The 16,738-nt window shown below is 46.5% G+C and overlaps 1 protein-coding gene across 7 annotated transcripts in view; it reads left to right on the top strand.

Annotated features, from left to right (window-relative positions):
* Positions 1-16,738, top strand: part of CASKIN2 (CASK interacting protein 2) — a 106,997-nt gene that overhangs the window by 77,194 nt on the left and 13,065 nt on the right. For 2 of the 7 annotated variants that reach the window (XM_083725603.1, XM_083725607.1), the window contains 9 exons: positions 690-785; positions 3,806-3,936; positions 5,938-6,046; positions 7,618-7,726; positions 8,483-8,568; positions 9,802-9,919; positions 13,269-13,390; positions 14,267-14,330; positions 15,589-15,683. In XM_083725603.1, the coding sequence (XP_083581729.1) occupies positions 690-785; positions 3,806-3,936; positions 5,938-6,046; positions 7,618-7,726; positions 8,483-8,568; positions 9,802-9,919; positions 13,269-13,390; positions 14,267-14,330; positions 15,589-15,683 (930 nt within the window). Of the gene's footprint in view, positions 1-689; positions 786-3,805; positions 3,937-5,937; positions 6,059-7,617; positions 7,727-8,473; positions 8,569-9,801; positions 9,920-13,268; positions 13,391-14,266; positions 14,331-15,588; positions 15,684-16,738 lie in introns of all 7 variants that reach the window. The other 5 variants (XM_083725601.1, XM_083725605.1, XM_083725604.1 and 2 more) reach the window with 3 other exon arrangements.

The raw sequence follows: 16,738 nt of genomic DNA, 5'->3' as shown, positions 1-16,738 counted from the left end.
CCCATAAGCAGAGCTGCGTACATGTTGCAGATCAAATGCACTAGGAAAAGGAAAAGGAAAGAGAAGCTGTACTTCAAGAATATCTTACGTTCTGATGACTACAGCAGTGCACGTTTATTAAATTTCAATATGATGAGGAAGCAGGGAATAGCTGGCAGAATATGTATGGTATTAAAGGCTTAAATTTTCCGAGCTTTCATCAGACATTGCCACATATTTTCTACTTCTCTGCCCTCTCCTACGGGCTAGAACCTTGCTTTATTTTTATTTTTTACATGGAAGCCTAGATTCTCTGGATACCTGGCATTGTATCAGATACCAGAATCACAGTAAACGTGCAGATTTTTAAAATGTGCACCCCAAAACAATGTTCTTATTACATGGAACAGACACTTTCCTAGGGGAGGGAGGTGAAAATACCACGAGGTGACCTGTACTTTTGTATTACATTAACCTTGGGAAGAACTTGGGGGCTGTCTAGGAAAGGTTTGACTGATACGGATTAGACCTCAGGGATTAGGCCAGCTAGCTGCAGGAGAAGCATTGGCAGTGGTTTGCTCTGGGTTCCTGGCAGGACCTGTCTTGTACGAGGGTTCTGGGTTTGCTCTGCGAAGATCATGAGGAAGCAAGATGTGCAAAGCATTTCCAGCTTCACTTTGCTCTTTCCATTCTTCCTGTCTGTCTTGCAGTCAGAGATGCTGCTCCAGCACCAATCCAACCCATGCCTCATCAACAAAGCAAAGAAAACCCCCCTGGACCTGGCCTGTGAGTTTGGAAGGCTAAAGGTAAACAGAAGTAGCCATAGCCACCACCTGCAAGAAAGTCAACTGAGAGCAACGGGGTGTATGCAACACTACTGCTCCTCAGGAGAGACCCATTGAAATGAATGCACACAACGATTCATATCTGTGGAATTCCCTCCCCACAGAGATGCGTCCAGCTTCTTCACTGCATAGCTTTTGGTGAATGATGAAGACACACGGCTTTACCTTTGACACCTGAGACGTGTATTTTAGTAGTACAGTCATACCTCGGGTTAAAGATGCTTCGGGTTAAATCTTTTCAGGTTGCGTCCTGCGGCCACCTGGAAGTACCGGAAAGGGTTACTTCCTGGTTTTGCCACTCGCGCATGCGCAGATGCTCAAAATGACATAATGCGCAGAAGCAGCGAGACGCGCAGATGCAGGTTGCGTTCTGCTCATGTTATGAACGGGGCTCCGGAACGGATCCCGTTCGCAGCTAGAGGTACCACTATAGTAGTAATTACCTGCCATGACATGATTACCATTAACAACATTATTTGGTTGTAAGCCACTTTGGGTTGCCTTCGGTTGCAAGATAAAGGGACTAACAAATATGATGATGATGATGGAAATGATAATGTGTTCTTGCACAGCAGGAGTTTCCACAGCTGCTGGCAGTAATGTAGGAAGAGTTTTACTATCTTGTTCCATCCTGTCCTGCAGAACTTTTCTAAGCCAGCTGCGAGCCACTTGCAAAGGAACATCCCAGCTATTAGGGCGGAACAATATCATAACTCAAGATGGCGGCAACTGACATCATTCCCTCACTGTCGGTCACATTGGCTGAGGCTGACAGGAACTGAAGCCCATCAACAGTGGGAGGGGCTCAGATTCCCCATTCCTTCCCCACCCCCAAATTATTTTTATTGATTTTCCACAATTATTAACAAATTGTCACCAAATCACTACAAATTCCAGTACAAATTTAAAAGCTGACTTCCCACCCCCGATGTCCCCTCTATTTTCCTCCCTCCTTTGCTGCTCCCAATATAATACCTTTTCCAGCTGTCACTTCAAAATACATTCATCCCTTCTCCCCACACATCACCTGTACAGTTACCAGTTTCTGCTATGGCTTTTATACATTGTTATAACCTGTCCTCATAATCGTCGAGTAGAGTAAATAATCTTTTATAATAGTCATTCATTAATTTTGAAACATTTCCTTCTGATACCCCTTGAGTAACACTTTGCCTGAGAAAAACAGATCCTGCTTCCTCCCAGACAACATGCATGCATTCCTCCCTAACATGGCCTTGAACATTGCTGTATGACATCTGGCCCCAGTAATAAACAACTCAGCCTCACTGGTGCTGCATCCAGAGGGTGAAAATGAAACCCCTAGAATTTATGTGTGTGTATAAATATATAATATACATTTCCTCCCCCTAACACTTCCAATCTCCTGGCACCACCCACCCTTCACATTTCGCCAAATTTAATCCTCAATTTTACATACAACCAGCTCATTAATAAATCATTTATAAATATAATCCACATCTCTTCTTCTCTGTCTGAAAGTCTCAGAAGCTGTCAAGATGGCATACACTGTGGTCCACCCTATCCCTTTCACTGTTCTTATTTCCAGCTTCAGGCGGGGTTGGGCTGATGTAATCTCAACAAAATCCATATCTCCTCTCTCTCCTCTGTCCAATGGAGACGTTCAGATTCCCCATTCCTGCTGCTATAAAGTCTTCATACATCTCCAAAGGTCTTCCTGTGCCAAAGAATGGCTTTCTGTGGTAATCATGCTGCTGCAGGCACTTGTGAGTAGGCCCAGGGGTTGTGGAGGGATACCTCCTGTGTAAGGCCTCGCCGTGGCACCGGGACATAACACAGCACCCAGGAACCTCCATTCCCACCGCATGCACATTCAGGTCCTTCTCCACCACTCCCACCAGTAGCCAGACAGGCCCTGAGCCTTGCTAATCCCTCCAGACTGCGGAGGCCAAAGCAAGGCCAGCTGGGCCAGAAGGCCTGGGATTCCAACCTGGCAGAGCTGGCGGTGGATTCCTGTCTCCACTATTCAAGACAGGTGCAGAGAGGCTGCTCAGAATTCCTGGGGGATGGGGGACTTCCCCCTAACCTAAAGGGCAGGGCAGCAAATGTATGTGAAGACAGGAGGGGTGGGTGGGTATTAGCGCAAGGGACGTGACCAAAGGGAGGCAATGGAATGGCATCATTCTATTCTCATCCCAAGGCAGGGGGTGGCTTCAATGTCCATTTTTATAACAAATGGGATATAAATAGGGTGATAAATCTCGAGTCACCATAACAAATAATCGCAGGCCTCTAGTACAAGTTCCACATTGTTTGTGTAGGTGTGTAGGTGTTCCCTGCGGGCAAGGCCAGCTCAAACCCAAAGCTCCCTAAGGTTAAAACTATTTCCCACTGTAGCAACCTTTTCCAGTTTGCAGCCCTGGGCCCTGCATTTGTACCCTTTCCGTCTGCAAAAGAGATGGTTGAGGCAATTGTGATAGCAAGGCCGACTCTGTGCCAAGAGGCACAGGGCTTCTGCCCCTTTGAGAGCTCTGAAGCAAGGCAGGTGTCATCCATCCATTGCCCCCAACCCCACCCACTTTCTTGTCCGCCGTGGTGGAAAAGGAGAAGGGGCTCCTTCAAAGCACTTGGTGTGGATGCAGAACTTCCAGCTACGGATGGAATTTGGCCCACAGGACCTTCCCATTTGGCCCACAGCTGGATCAGCAGCTCCTTACACAGCAGGATTGAATTCCCCACACATCGGCTAACGCCTGGGTTGTGTGTGACAATTCTGCTTAGTTTGGATATACAAGATCTCTCAGGTGCATCTGAACCTGCAGAAAGCAGGTTTGATCAGCTAATCCATGGGGATTTCAGTCGTGCTTGGTCACTGTCTCCTTGTAACCTTGCAGGCCAACTTCGACAGGTGGGTGAGACCACTCACCTGTCAGTCGTCTGATATCATTTTGGGTCCCTCGCTTCCTTCTGTCACCCTGCCTCCTTTCTTTTGTTCACTTTAGGTGGCCCAACTGCTTTTGAACAGCCACATGTGTGTGGCTTTGCTTGAGGGACAATCCAAAGACACAAGTGACCCTAACTACACCACTCCTCTTCACTTGGCAGCCAAGAACGGGCATAAAGAGATAATCAGGTAAGTCCTTTGGGCACTTCCAGTGCAGGCAGAAGCCAATGGCCTCACTTAGCCCACATGTGCCAACTCAAGTTCCCCAAGCTGCCAGCATGCGCTACACCGCTCTCAGATATTTCCATCTGTTAGCTCCCCAGCTTAACCTTCCTGAGATTTTAGCTTCTGATCTGAATGTTGTATCTATTTCATGCCTTACGGTGCAGTTTGGGTGTGTTGAGTTCATTCTTACTTTTATATTCTCATGCAGTACCCTATTTTGCAAATGCTTCATTTGTTCCATTCCTGCATGGATCCTTATATGCCGCATGGGGCATCAGAATTTGAAGCGACAGAGCCCTCCTAAATCCTGTTGCCCTCTAAATGCTGTTGAACTCCAACTCCCATCACCCCCAGCCAGTAATGGCCAATGGTCAGGGATGATGGGAGTTGTAGTCCAATAGCATCTGGAGGACTGCAGGTTCCCTATCCCTGAATTAAAGGAATACAGACAATATTGTGTTTACAATGGAATTTCATTCCTAGAGGACCGAACATAGTCAGACCATCACTCCATCTAGTTCAGTACTATTTTTTTTTAGTTTTCAATTATTTCTATAATGCTTTGTAGTTTGTTTGTTTTTGTTTGTTTGTTTTTTAAAAAGGATCTCAAAGCTGTTTACAATCTTAAGTTGTAACCTAAGCATTACAAAATACCAAAGCAAAACGTTATAGATGAAGATCAAATAGTTAACAGGAAAATTAGAAGTTATTGTAAACATAACTGTCAGGACTGCCGCTAGGTATCCCAGCTCACAGAGGACCAACGCCCAGTGGATATTATATACAAAAGTCTTTATTGAAGTTTAGTTTCCATTTCCAAGCTCTGGGCGCGCAGGCCCACGTCTTAACGCTAGACCGGCTAAGTCCCCTCTGACTCACTGCTCCACCCACACCAGTTTAAGATTCTAGCCCGGCTCCACCTCTTGCGCTGCTCTTTCCTGCGTTGGGTCCTTCTGCCCTCTGGGGTTCCCTCCTTCCTGGACTCCTCTGACGCGGAGCCTCCTGAGTCTTGCCCCTCCCTCCGGCGGGCTTTAGGACCTGGCTCCCTTCCCGGGCTCCCCGCTGTGCCGCGCTCCTGTACATTTGAACTTGGCGCGCGCGCCCAGCCGGTGACTTTCCTTCTGACCGTTTCCCCGCTTCCTGATGTGGGTGTTGCCAAACCTGACTCCTCTCCTCCCACTGGTGGTGAGGACACTGGTTCCGACTCCTGGGACTCCCCCTCCCCACTGCGCTCTGGTGGAGACGCTGGCCCTGATCTCCAGCTGCTGCTCAGGGACTCCCCGCTGGCCCCTCCCTCTTGAGGTTTCTCCCTTGGAATCTCCCTTGCTCTGGCCACCGGCGCTCCCTTCTGTGAGTCCTCCGATTCGCTAGAGAGGCTTGTGGAATAACTCTGGCCACTGTCACTGCCTGCGCCCCCCTCGTACTCCTCCTCCTCACTCTCCATTTGCTCCCCCTCCTGTGTCTCTCCTTCTGAACCCCTGACAATAACAGACAGAAATCAAACATAAAAATACAATAGACTCCACATCCTTAGCAATCCTATGCATCCAAGCCTGACACTCAAGCATTCTCTCACCAGCCATAATTACCAGCCAACCAGTTATTAAATGTTCGGTCTACAAAAGCATTTGAACTTACTGTTCACCAAATTACCACAGATCAAGTGAAATCCCTACAGCAGTAGGGTTATGTCTTAAATTAGCACGTTAGACTAAACTACAGGGTAAATACACCCACAGTGTCCTTCTGCCATTTAATCCTTCTTGCAACACAGATAGCTCCCCTGATCATCTCCTCCACCTGCCATCCTTCTCTCTCTCTCTCTCTCTCTCTGCCTCTCACACACACACCAGCCTCTCCAACGGCACACAGTAAGCATCAAGACTTGGGTATTCATTCTGGAGCAATCAGTCACATCTTTTGACTTGCTGGCACTCATTGCATATATATTCCTTCCCCTCACAGGCAACTTCTGAAAGCTGGAATTGAGATCAACAAACAGACGAAGACGGGGACTGCCTTGCATGAAGCAGCGTTGTATGGGAAGACCGAGGTGGTGCGCCTACTGCTGCAAGTGAGACTAAAAGTAAAGCCGTAGTCAAGGCCGGGGAATGGTTGCCTGGTGACCAAAAGGCTTTTGCCCTTGGAGAGGCTACAGGCCTTGGAGCTGAGGCAGAAATAGGGAACAAAGAAGAGGAGAGGGTGTGAGAGCCCACAGAGGAGACACTGGGCTATCTGTGGGTCAGTTCTGAGAGGAAACACTGTGCAGAAAAGTGTGGTAGCTCTGTCACTCGAGGCAGGAAAAGAATGTGGCCTGCAGCTTGGTGTCATATATAGCACTGAGGAGAAACTCCAATCTCTGGTTCAGTTCTAGTCCGACAAGAAATGTGGCCATACAACCCATCTGTCCTGTGCTGAAAGTACACAAGAGGGAGCTGCTAGCCTCTCTCACACACAAACACCACTTGGATGTGCACACCAACTGAGTGTTCGGTAGCCATGTGAAGAAGTACTGTATGATTCCTCCCCCGTATGGAGTAGCCCAACACACATGCAATTGTCTGCACCTATAATCCATGGCTGCCGAATATGTGGCCAGCCAGAGTCGATGTTAGCATTTGTGTTGAGGCTAGCCAGAGTGACTCTGGAACCACCCATCCTTGGAAACGACTGCAAACAGTGTTACAAAACAGATACAGGGGTTGATTGGTTTGTTTATTGTTTCATTTGCACTTTTAATGCACTTATTTAGCCTTCTCTGCGAACGGGGGTAATGACTGCCTTATGGGAAGCTGAGGCTGAGAGTGTGACACAAACCCAAGGCCTCCCTGTGTTTTGAATCTGAGGCCTTGCATGTTGTGTGAAGCAACCCTCTATAACTGGCCTAGTCTACTTTGCTCTGCGAGCTTAACCTTTTTTCAGACAGTGGGGAGGCAGTCTCTGGGTAAAGACAGGCCTGCTTTTGCTCTCAAGGACTATGATATTATTAGCAGGCTGCCGTGAATATCTCACCAGTGAAAAAAAGAGTCACGGAACCAAGAAATTACACAAAACAAAAGAATTGCCGTGCAAATCCCTGCAACGAGAAGTAATCGACTATAGAGGTAAATTAAATAACAAAAATCAAAAAGTTTAAGGAAAAATTAATCTGGAATTAAACAAAGACTTAACGAGATGCCGGCTACAAAACTTGTTTCACTGAACTAATCAATTTCCTCAGAAGGAAATAAAGAAATTATAAACCTTAAATGATTTAAAGTGATATCAAACAAACTCAAGAGCAGGGCTGAAACGCTTCCCCGAGTTTACAAAAAAGGTATGAAAACCTCAATGGCAAGTTTTAAACATAGCCCTATTTAAGAGAACATTATAAGATATCAAACAAACTGCTCTTGTTTAATTCTAGGTTAATTTTTCCTTAAACCTTTTGATTTTTGTTATTTAATTTAACTCTATAGTCGATTACTTTTCGTTTCAGGGATTTTCACAGCAATTCTTTTGTTTTGTGAATATCTCACCAGCACGTAGCACCAACACTAGCTCAGCCAAATGCTGAAACCAGCCTAGATATTTTTTAAAAAAGTTCCCTCAAGGAAGTTGTCCCCCTGTTTCCAAGCCCACCGCTAACTTTCTCTCTGTTGGTAGGGTGGCATCGATGTCAACATCCGCAACACCTACAACCAGACAGCTCTGGACATTGTGAACCAGTTCACCACTTCACACGCCAGCAAGGACATCAAGCAACTACTACGAGGTGAGCAGGCCAAGAAGTATCCCCATTAGGCCCTAATGTGGGGAGGAGGCAGTTGGCACCCATCTTAATAAACCCCTAGGATGTTGCAAACTGGTGATGGGCATGTGGGGGTCAGCACTGAAATCTTTTGGGAAGGGGCAGGGTGGATACTTAAGGGATACAGGTGGCGCTGTGGGTTAAACCACAAGCCTAGGGCTTGCCGATCAGAAGGTTGGCGGTTCAAATCCCCACAACGGGATGAGCTCCCGTTGCTCGGTCCCTGCTCCTGCCAACCTAGCAGTTCAAAAGCACCTCAAAGTGCAAGTAGATAAATAGGTACCGCTCTGGCGGGAAGGTACACAGCGTTTCCGTGCGCTGCTCTGGTTCGCCAGAAGCGGCTTAGTCATGCTGGCCACATGACCCGGAAGCTGTACTCCGGCTCCCTTGGCCAATAAAGTGAGATAAGCGCCACAACCCCAGAGTCAGCCATGACTGGACCTAATGGTCAGGGGTCCCTTTACCTTTAGGGTGAGTACTTGGGGGTTTTCAGCCTCCTGACTTTCACTGAATTATAACGTGAAGGAGCCCACCTTGAAAAGCTGCAGGGGATGCTGGTTGCAACAAGATGCGTAGGCTGTGGGGCAAAGGAGGAATGAAGCGCACAGCAAGTAACGACGTCTTCTTCTCCCTTTTTTTGCTAATTTTCCTGCCCATGTCTTTCCCCCTCTGTCCCCCTCCTTCTCACTTCCCACTACCCTTTGTCTTCAGAGGCATCAGGAATCCTGAAGGTCCGAGCTTTGAAGGATTTTTGGAACCTCCATGACCCAACTGCTCTCAATGTCCGTGCCGGAGATATCATCACGGTAAGAAATTGGCGGAAGCCATAGAAGCTCCTGAAACGTTCCAAGAGGCAGCCCTCTGCATCTGTTCTGTGATCCCATGAAAGGACCTCAGCTAGGACTGCGGTGACCTATTTGAAAAATTGTAGGCTTACTAGAGTTTGAGGAATAAATTGGGCCCAGTTACGATTTTAATGAAGACCTACTGAATTTGCACTTCCCCAAACCAGTGTGTGAACTGAGAGACCAGCTATGCTTTGAAATTCACATTTCTCTGAATTTCGCACTGCAGTTCTTCAAAAAAAGGTGCATGAAAGTGCACATATCAGAGGAAGGTATCAGCAAAAATGTGTATATAGGTGAAACTAGCATACAAAATCCATTATATTGGAGGACATTGCTTGCAAAAATGTATCTATTGGGGAAAATGAGCTCTAAAATATTGATTAATTTTAATGAGTGCTTTTTAAAAAAAATGAACAAAAAACAAGGCAGACTGGTACATTAATGTGGTGAACTGAACCTGAGTTTGGAAAACTGAGAAACTTGGAGAAATCAAAAGTGACAGATTCTTCCATCCCTAGTCCTAGCTTGTATTAGCAGAAGAATCATCTCTATCATATAGGAGGCAGTAGAAGTACTATTGTAATCAGATTTTGTGTATGGCCAAGAGAGTTAAAGGAGGATGCAGGCAAAACAGAGAAGATTCACGAAGTAATAGAAATTACAGTGGATAGGGGAGGTATAACATATTGACAGAACTGTGTGCATGCCAGAGTTCTGCAGGAGCAAAGAAAAAAGCACAAGCACTGAATTCAGATGAGAAGCTCAGCTTAGTTTTCTTCCTTATTTGAACAAGTTTGTAGTCCTCATGGTTGAATAGACAAGTTTGGTCTAATCATAATCATAATCATTCATATACCCCTTTAAAATGTTCAAAGCGCTTCATCGCATGCAATGACCCTATAATATGTAGGCCTTGTATTTATAGTTTCATCTTGCAGATTTGCAGATTGGGGGGGGGGGGCGTTAGCTAAGAAGAGAATGAATTCCCTAAGGCCACCCACTTGAAATATGAACAGGGGGCTTCCTCCGTCATAACTCAGTCGCTAAGCCACTGTGCTGCACACCAGCTTTACAAAACCCTGCTTTTGTGGTGAGCTTAGATATCATGATCCCGTGGACCCTTTTGACCTCCTGATTCTGCCATCCTATTCCACCCTGTCCCACTGATCATGAGAACTCTTCTCCCACCAGGTTCTGGAGCAGCATGCAGACGGACGCTGGAAGGGTCATATCCATGACTCTCAGAAAGGCACTGACAGAGTTGGTTACTTCCCTCCATCCATTGTCGAAGTCATCAGCAAGCGGACAGGTTGGTCCATCCAACACAACTGGGGAACTCTGGAGGAGGCCAAAGATGTGATGGGGGGTGCTGCTGCAAAGGGAGTAGGAAAACCTGTGATTTCATTTCCCAGTAAACCCCATTCATTCACTTCTCCCCGCCTGCAAAAATAACTCCTACCATCGCCGTCACTTCCTACCCTAGCAACACAATGACAGTGACCTCTCTCTGCCAACGCTTGCCTTCACACGGACCAAGTCAAACAGCACCAGAGATGTGATTATTCAGGGCACAGTGGTTTCCCACCACCACCCCAGTACTGTTCAAACACACTTTTTGCACGAGAGGAGAAGGGAGAAGGGCTCCCTTCTGCCGTGCTTTCTGAAAAGGATAACATGGAGGACCTCTTGCAACAGAGAGAGCAGGAACCTCTTTAAGAGGAATAGGGGGAATCCCATCGTTCCTGCTCCTTTCTCAGCAAGGGAAGAATGGGAGTTAAAGTACATTTAAAATGTATTAAACTACATAAACTGTTACTATCATTGACTATTAATATGCAGGTGGCCTGTGGAAGCCTAGCAAAGTGGTGTCTGTATGGTTATAGGAATCTGTAGTCCTGGGAGTTAAAGGTGTGAATACTTCCACACCTTTCTTTCTAGAAGGTGTTCAGATCCCACCTTAACCAGGGACAAATGTAGACCCTCGTTCCTCAAAACTTACTGAATTGTGGATGCAGCTAAATTGGGGGCCAGCCATGCATGTGGTTTCTGATTGGATACAAATAAGTAATTCTCCTCAGCTCATGGATGGATGCTGCAGATGTTCAGTTTTCTTTGCAGGTGTATATTTACTGCAGGCCACCTGAGGTTGGAGGCTGGAGATAGTTTTTAAGAGACTTGGAAGTTGTATTAAGAGATGCTTGGTTCAGGTGGCATATTTATTTTTCTCACGGCGTGCATACAGAAACAACACACGTGCACACACATTTCTTTTCTCCCGCTGCTGCCTCTGGTCAAACAGGTTTTGCAGGTTTTCGAAACAGTGAAAAGCCACGCAACGCTTGTTTGCCAGAGGCGGAAGTGTGATGAGAGGACTATACACATCGTAAGCTGCAGTAACTCTTTGAAACCACCTTGAGCTCTCTTGACTTTCTCCAGCCGTAGACACTATGAACTGGTGAAACTAAAGAACTGGGTAGAGCACTTTGGGAATCCTATTATGTAGGCTAGAAGAAAAAATCAGGGAAGGAAGGGCAAAGTTCTGCGCTTGCTCCTCTGACTCTGTTGCCAATGTTCATCCTAGACTGCTGAGAGACTCTTTTATAGGAGAAACTCTTTGAAAAGTCTGGCCAACAAATGAGCATCCAATATTCTGTCCCTCTGTATGTTTTTAAAATGCAGCAGCAGCATCGCCCCTACGTGAACACACATGCTCCATGAGCAGCTAAGTTACAGCAGCCTTCCCCATAGCTGTCCTGTACAGTGCTTCTGGGACCGCGTAGGTGCCCACCCCACTCTCCTTGCCTACACAAACACACACTCTTTCCTGACCCGCGTGTTTTGTTCTCTACATGCAGGCCTGACTCTTCCCCGCATGGAGCCTTTGCACCCGTGCCAGAGCTTTGCCAAGGGCCAGCAGGTTACCACTGCCACCCCTCCCAGTGGGTCGCAGCCTCCACCCGTTTCATCGCAGGCACCCCTCTGCCTACCTGCCCTGACCAGGACAGCCCCAACTCCTGAAAGCCCAGGTCAGGGCCATTGCTGGGCTGGGCCAGCATGTCCTCCATTCACACTGCCTGGGAATGAGTGAGGACAACTCTGGGGTGGGGAGAAGGAATGGAGAGAAGTAGCAGGTGAAAAGGGATATGATTTCAGCTGGGAGTGGAGGTGTAACCAGACCCTCTTCCTCACACATTTGTACCCCGAGAAATATCTTTTTAAATAATTTTCTCTCTCGTCACACACATACGCTCACACAGATACCTGCTGGGGGGGGCGGAGAGAGAAATAGAGAAATATCCCCCTTCTGGAAATTTCATTTGGCACTGCTATACCTCTGCAAAATTCTCAGTGATTTATAACTGGCTTCGCTACACATCTTTGTCTCTGTCACAGGGTCCACCTTCCTACCTTCCTTAACGTATGCTTTGCTCCTGCCCCTTCCCACCACTGCCCCCCCTTCCCAGTAGCTATCCACCATTTTTCCAGGGGCAGTGGGCTGTTCTCACCTGTCGCTGATAAACCTTGCCTAAAGGACATGAGTTCATCCAGGTAGCCCCTTCCTTCTGCATACACCTCAAGTTCACATTTTAGCTCATCGAGGCCTACCAGCCGCAAGCGTCCAGCCTCGCCCAAAGCATAAACCCATCAGTGTGCACATCCCTGCCACTGATCACGCCTTCTTTCCATGCTGATGTGCACATCTGCCATTGAGGTACCTTCCGTGCTGCACAAACAATACACCCCATCATTGCATGCAAACCTGACTGCTAGCTGTGTCCTCCCAGGCCACATTTCCCTCCCCCGCCCCCGGTCAATCTTGTATGAGAGGGACCACTGCTGCTAGATGCTTCTTTAAAAAGTTGCTTCCCAGCCTCACCCATCGGAATTGGGTGGTGGGGAGTGGGCTTGTGGAGAAAGGATCCTCCTCCACCAGGGCCAGGGCTTTTTCAGTGATGGCTCCGACCTGGTGGAATGCTCTGCCCCATGAGACTAGGGCCCTTCAGGATTTAACCTGCTTTCGTCGGGCCTGTAAGACAGAGCTATTCTGCCTGGCCTTTAGTTTGAATTCAGCCTGATCTTTTATTTCCCTTCTCTTCCTCCCCCTCCCCTTTTATGAAGATCACCTACTCTGAGACCCCACAGTTAATTCTCCCCTGGCCTCCTCACTGGCCCAAGTAGGACCAATTCAGCCAGCTAGCCCTGGGGATTATCTAATGCTTATTTCCCCTAAGTTGATTTTTGAATTTTATTGTTATTCATGTTTTAATACTGTATTTTAAGCTGCTTTTACAATTAAGTGTTTTAAATTTGTTGTTAGCCGCCCTGAGCCCGGTTTTTGAACCTGGAAGGGCGGGGTATAAATAAAAATTTATTATTATTATTATTATTTATTATAACAGCTGAATGTTGCTACAGGAAATAAAAAGTCATCCCTTGACTGAAATGCCTCAACCGGATACCGAGTGACCTGTCTTGGCAGCCAGGGAAGCCTGTTTGGGTGCTCTGTGGCAAAGCCCGCAGAGAAATCTCTGATGGGGTGCTAGTCTGACCAGCAGATGCCCCCTAGCTTTGCCTGCCTGCTTAGTGCTTGAGGGCCAACTGGGCTCTTCTCCCTCCTTACTACCCCCATGCCAAAATCTATCCTCTCTTCCCAACAGCAGGTGACAGGAACAGTGTGGGCAGCGAGGGCAGCATTGGCAGCATCCGGAGCGCTGGCAGCGGTCAGAGTACTGAGGGCACCAATGGGCAAATCACTGGACTCCTCATTGAGAATGTCAAGGTAAAAGGGGCATGAATTTCTCTGCACCAAGGCATGAAACCTGCTGTTCACCCTGCTGCTGCCACACCCCAGTCTTAGGGAAGCTTTTAATGTTTAACAGACCACTGTATTTTAATACTTTGTTGGAAGCCGCCCAGGGTGGCTGGGGAGACCCAGCCAGATGGGTGGGGTATAAATAAATTATTATTATTATTATTATTATTATTCCCAGTTTTTGTTATCTCCTGTTGCCTGTAGACTGAGGTTGTTCATACAGTCAAAGGCAAAGGGAAGCAGATTATTAAATCTAACATTCTCTTTAGAACGAAAAGTGATGAGCTGTGGGAATAGCCTCCCACTTTTTTATTGTAATGTAGTCTAGTTTCAGACTTCTCTAAGCCACAGTGGTCTGTGTATTTGATAAGAGCTGTGTTGGGTGCAAGGGATGCGCTTAATCTTGTTTTTCAAGTCATATACTCTCCCACCCTCCCTGCTGCTTCTCCACTTTCTTGCCCAGATCTTGAAGATGATGGGTATTCATGCACATGACTTGGTTCCCCAAGATTAACCTTGCTTCTTCATAGAGAAAAGACTAAAACATCAAATCTTCTGGTTTTGGCTGCAGATACCAGGAAGGGTGGAAATAGCCTGTGGGGGACCTACATGCCTAGAATTTGGCTATATGGGTAGCAGGAATTCATGTGCCCAAAGTACAGAGGAGCATCACTTAACCCTTGGCACATTCAGTTGGTCAGGATTCAGCCACAACTGCAAACAATCCCTGCATGGAAAAAGCTGAGCATGAAGAGAAAAGTCACAATGTTCACCCAATTTCATGGTTCTCTGGTACAGTCTTATTTCTGACCTGAGTCTTGGCTCCTTTTCTTTTTTATGCAGCCACTTTCACCGACTGGTGAGGATCTTCAGCATTCTCACAATGGCCAGACAAATTCCGTGATAGGTAAGAGGAGAGACGAAAGGGCTGGTGGGAGATCAAAACTGACATTGCAAACTCAGTAAATAGAAAGCAGAGGGACTTTAAAAATGGTGAACATCTGCAGGGGGTTTGCTGTCTGCCTGACAGGGTCAATAAGCAAGGGAGTGCTGAGAGGTGCGTTCTTGGTGACTGCCCTTCAGTTGTGCAATGCTCTTCCCAAATATCTTTGGGGAAACCTTCCCAACCTTCCTGTTTGAATTGACAGCCAACAGCAGCGTTAAGTAGGTAGTGGCTGATGTTTGGTTTCAGTATAGTTCACATATGAAGTAAGATAATCCATTTTAGTCCTTGAGATGGTATGGGATAGAAATTATACTAAAATTAAAATAGTCCAGATTAACCTGTGGTTCAGCTGTGAATATACATACATACAGTTGTACCTTGGTTCTCGAACGCCTTGGTACTTGTACATTTTGGCTCCCAAACGCCACTTTTTGAACGTTTTTCGGAAGCTGAATGTCTGACACGGCTTCTGCTTGAATGCAGGAAGCTCCTGCAGCCAATCAGAAGCTGCACCTTAGTTTTTGAACTGTTTCAGGAGTCGAATGGACTTCTGGAACGGATTGCGTTTGAGAACCAAGGTTCAACTGTACATAATTTTATTTGTATACTGCCTTTCCACAGCTCAAACCGTGCTCAAGGCAGCTTACAACATGAAAAAAGCACATAACTGGAACATAACAAATGTAGTCATAAACAATAAATGAATCATTAAAAAGTACAAAACCAAACTGAACAATTTCCTCATAAATCACAACGGAATCTAAAACAATGATACAAAAAACCAAGAGCAACAACTCACCCCACCAAAAAAAAACCAGACTCTTTCTGGTTGAAGCTTCTGGGACAGTCAGAACATTTGTGTGGTTTTTCTCCTATGTGGCTGATCCTGTTCCTCAGGAGGGAGGTGGTCTGGAAGAAGCACTTCCCACAATGCACTTATAAGGCTTTCTCCATGTGCAGACTTTGATGCCTTATAAGGTTCGGGCCGCTACTGAACATTTCCCCACGCTCCTCTCTGTTCACAAGTGCCGGAAGTGCCACCGCTGCCTTCATACATTCATTCATTTTGATGAGGCTGCTTTGCAGCACCCACACGAGCCCCACTGAAATAAGCAAGTGTTGTGTATCTAGGAACAGGCTTCCCTGGGTTATTTTGCCCTGCGTTGATTCTGTCCGAGGCTCCAGGGGCCTGCTCTGACCGTGCTCTGGCTCCTTTCAGGAACACTGGGGCACCAGAACCTCTCCAACTGTAACACCAACGACAGGATCTTCTCCCACCAATATCTACGGCCAGAGCAGCTCCTGGAAGGGAAGGTACTGAAATCAATCTAACTAATGTTTTATATATACACCTATGGGTTCTAGCATCAGGCTACTCCCTGTAAAAGGGAACAAATTTGAATGGCATCGGTGTAAAACAACCTTGCCTCAGTCCATCCTAGAGTTAGACACACTCTCCATTAAAATAACTCAGTGGATTACAGCATGCCCCACTTATATACAGGGGCCACAGTACAGCATGTCTTATTTTTATTTGGACAACTCGTTTAGAATGACTTTGGGGGCAAGAATTTGTCCATGTCTGTTAATTTTATCAAGAGAACACCTTAAGCTTGGTATTTGGATTTTTATTTTTATATATATAGAAAAACCTTTCCCTCCGTAAGGAATAAAGAGGTCCTAGTTAGAAAGTTCCAGGAGTTGTCAGCTTCTGGCTGGTCACAATACGTGGCTCAAGGGCTGAGTTCAGCTTGTTGAGCAAAGCAGTCCTGCTTGAATCAGTTAATGGTAAAACCGTGCATTTGATTGATGCTCTGGATCACACAAGATCCTGCTGAAAGAGCCATGGGCAGGGAAGTGGTTATGGACAAAGTGTGGCAAAATATGGGACCAAAAAAAAAAAGAGGAAAAGAAGAGGAGTTCTGGGTAAGCGCGGCAGATTCAGAAGGCAGGAAGTCGGATATGAGCTGGAAACTTAAGCTGTTGGCTGGGCTTGCCAAACTGTTATAAGCATGAATTATGGATTACATTGCTTGCTTTTGTGTGTGTGGAGGTGGGTGGGTAGTTATCCATTCTCAAGGAAATCTGTATTATCTGGCTGAAACACTTTTGACACCATAGAATTATAGTATTTGAATATTAAGTGGTGTTATTTTTTCCATTATTATTTCAGTGCTCACAAAGACTCTGTAGAATGCTGTCCCATGTGGGGTTACCACAATATATGCATTGGATTGGGGGAAAGCTGAAAAGCACAGTGGGTTGAAGAGGAGATCGCTGTGGAGCCAGCAAGTTCAGGATTGATGAATTGGCCCTAAACAGAGACGTGAAGGCTCAGGGAAATACCTGGGAAAATTCAGGGGATGGAT

Source organism: Podarcis gaigeae, assembly GCF_964106915.1.
Source record: "Podarcis gaigeae genome assembly, chromosome: 2".
In the NCBI taxonomy this organism is placed as follows: Eukaryota; Metazoa; Chordata; class Lepidosauria; order Squamata; family Lacertidae; genus Podarcis; species Podarcis gaigeae.
This window is presented reverse-complemented; position numbering and strand designations above follow the sequence as displayed.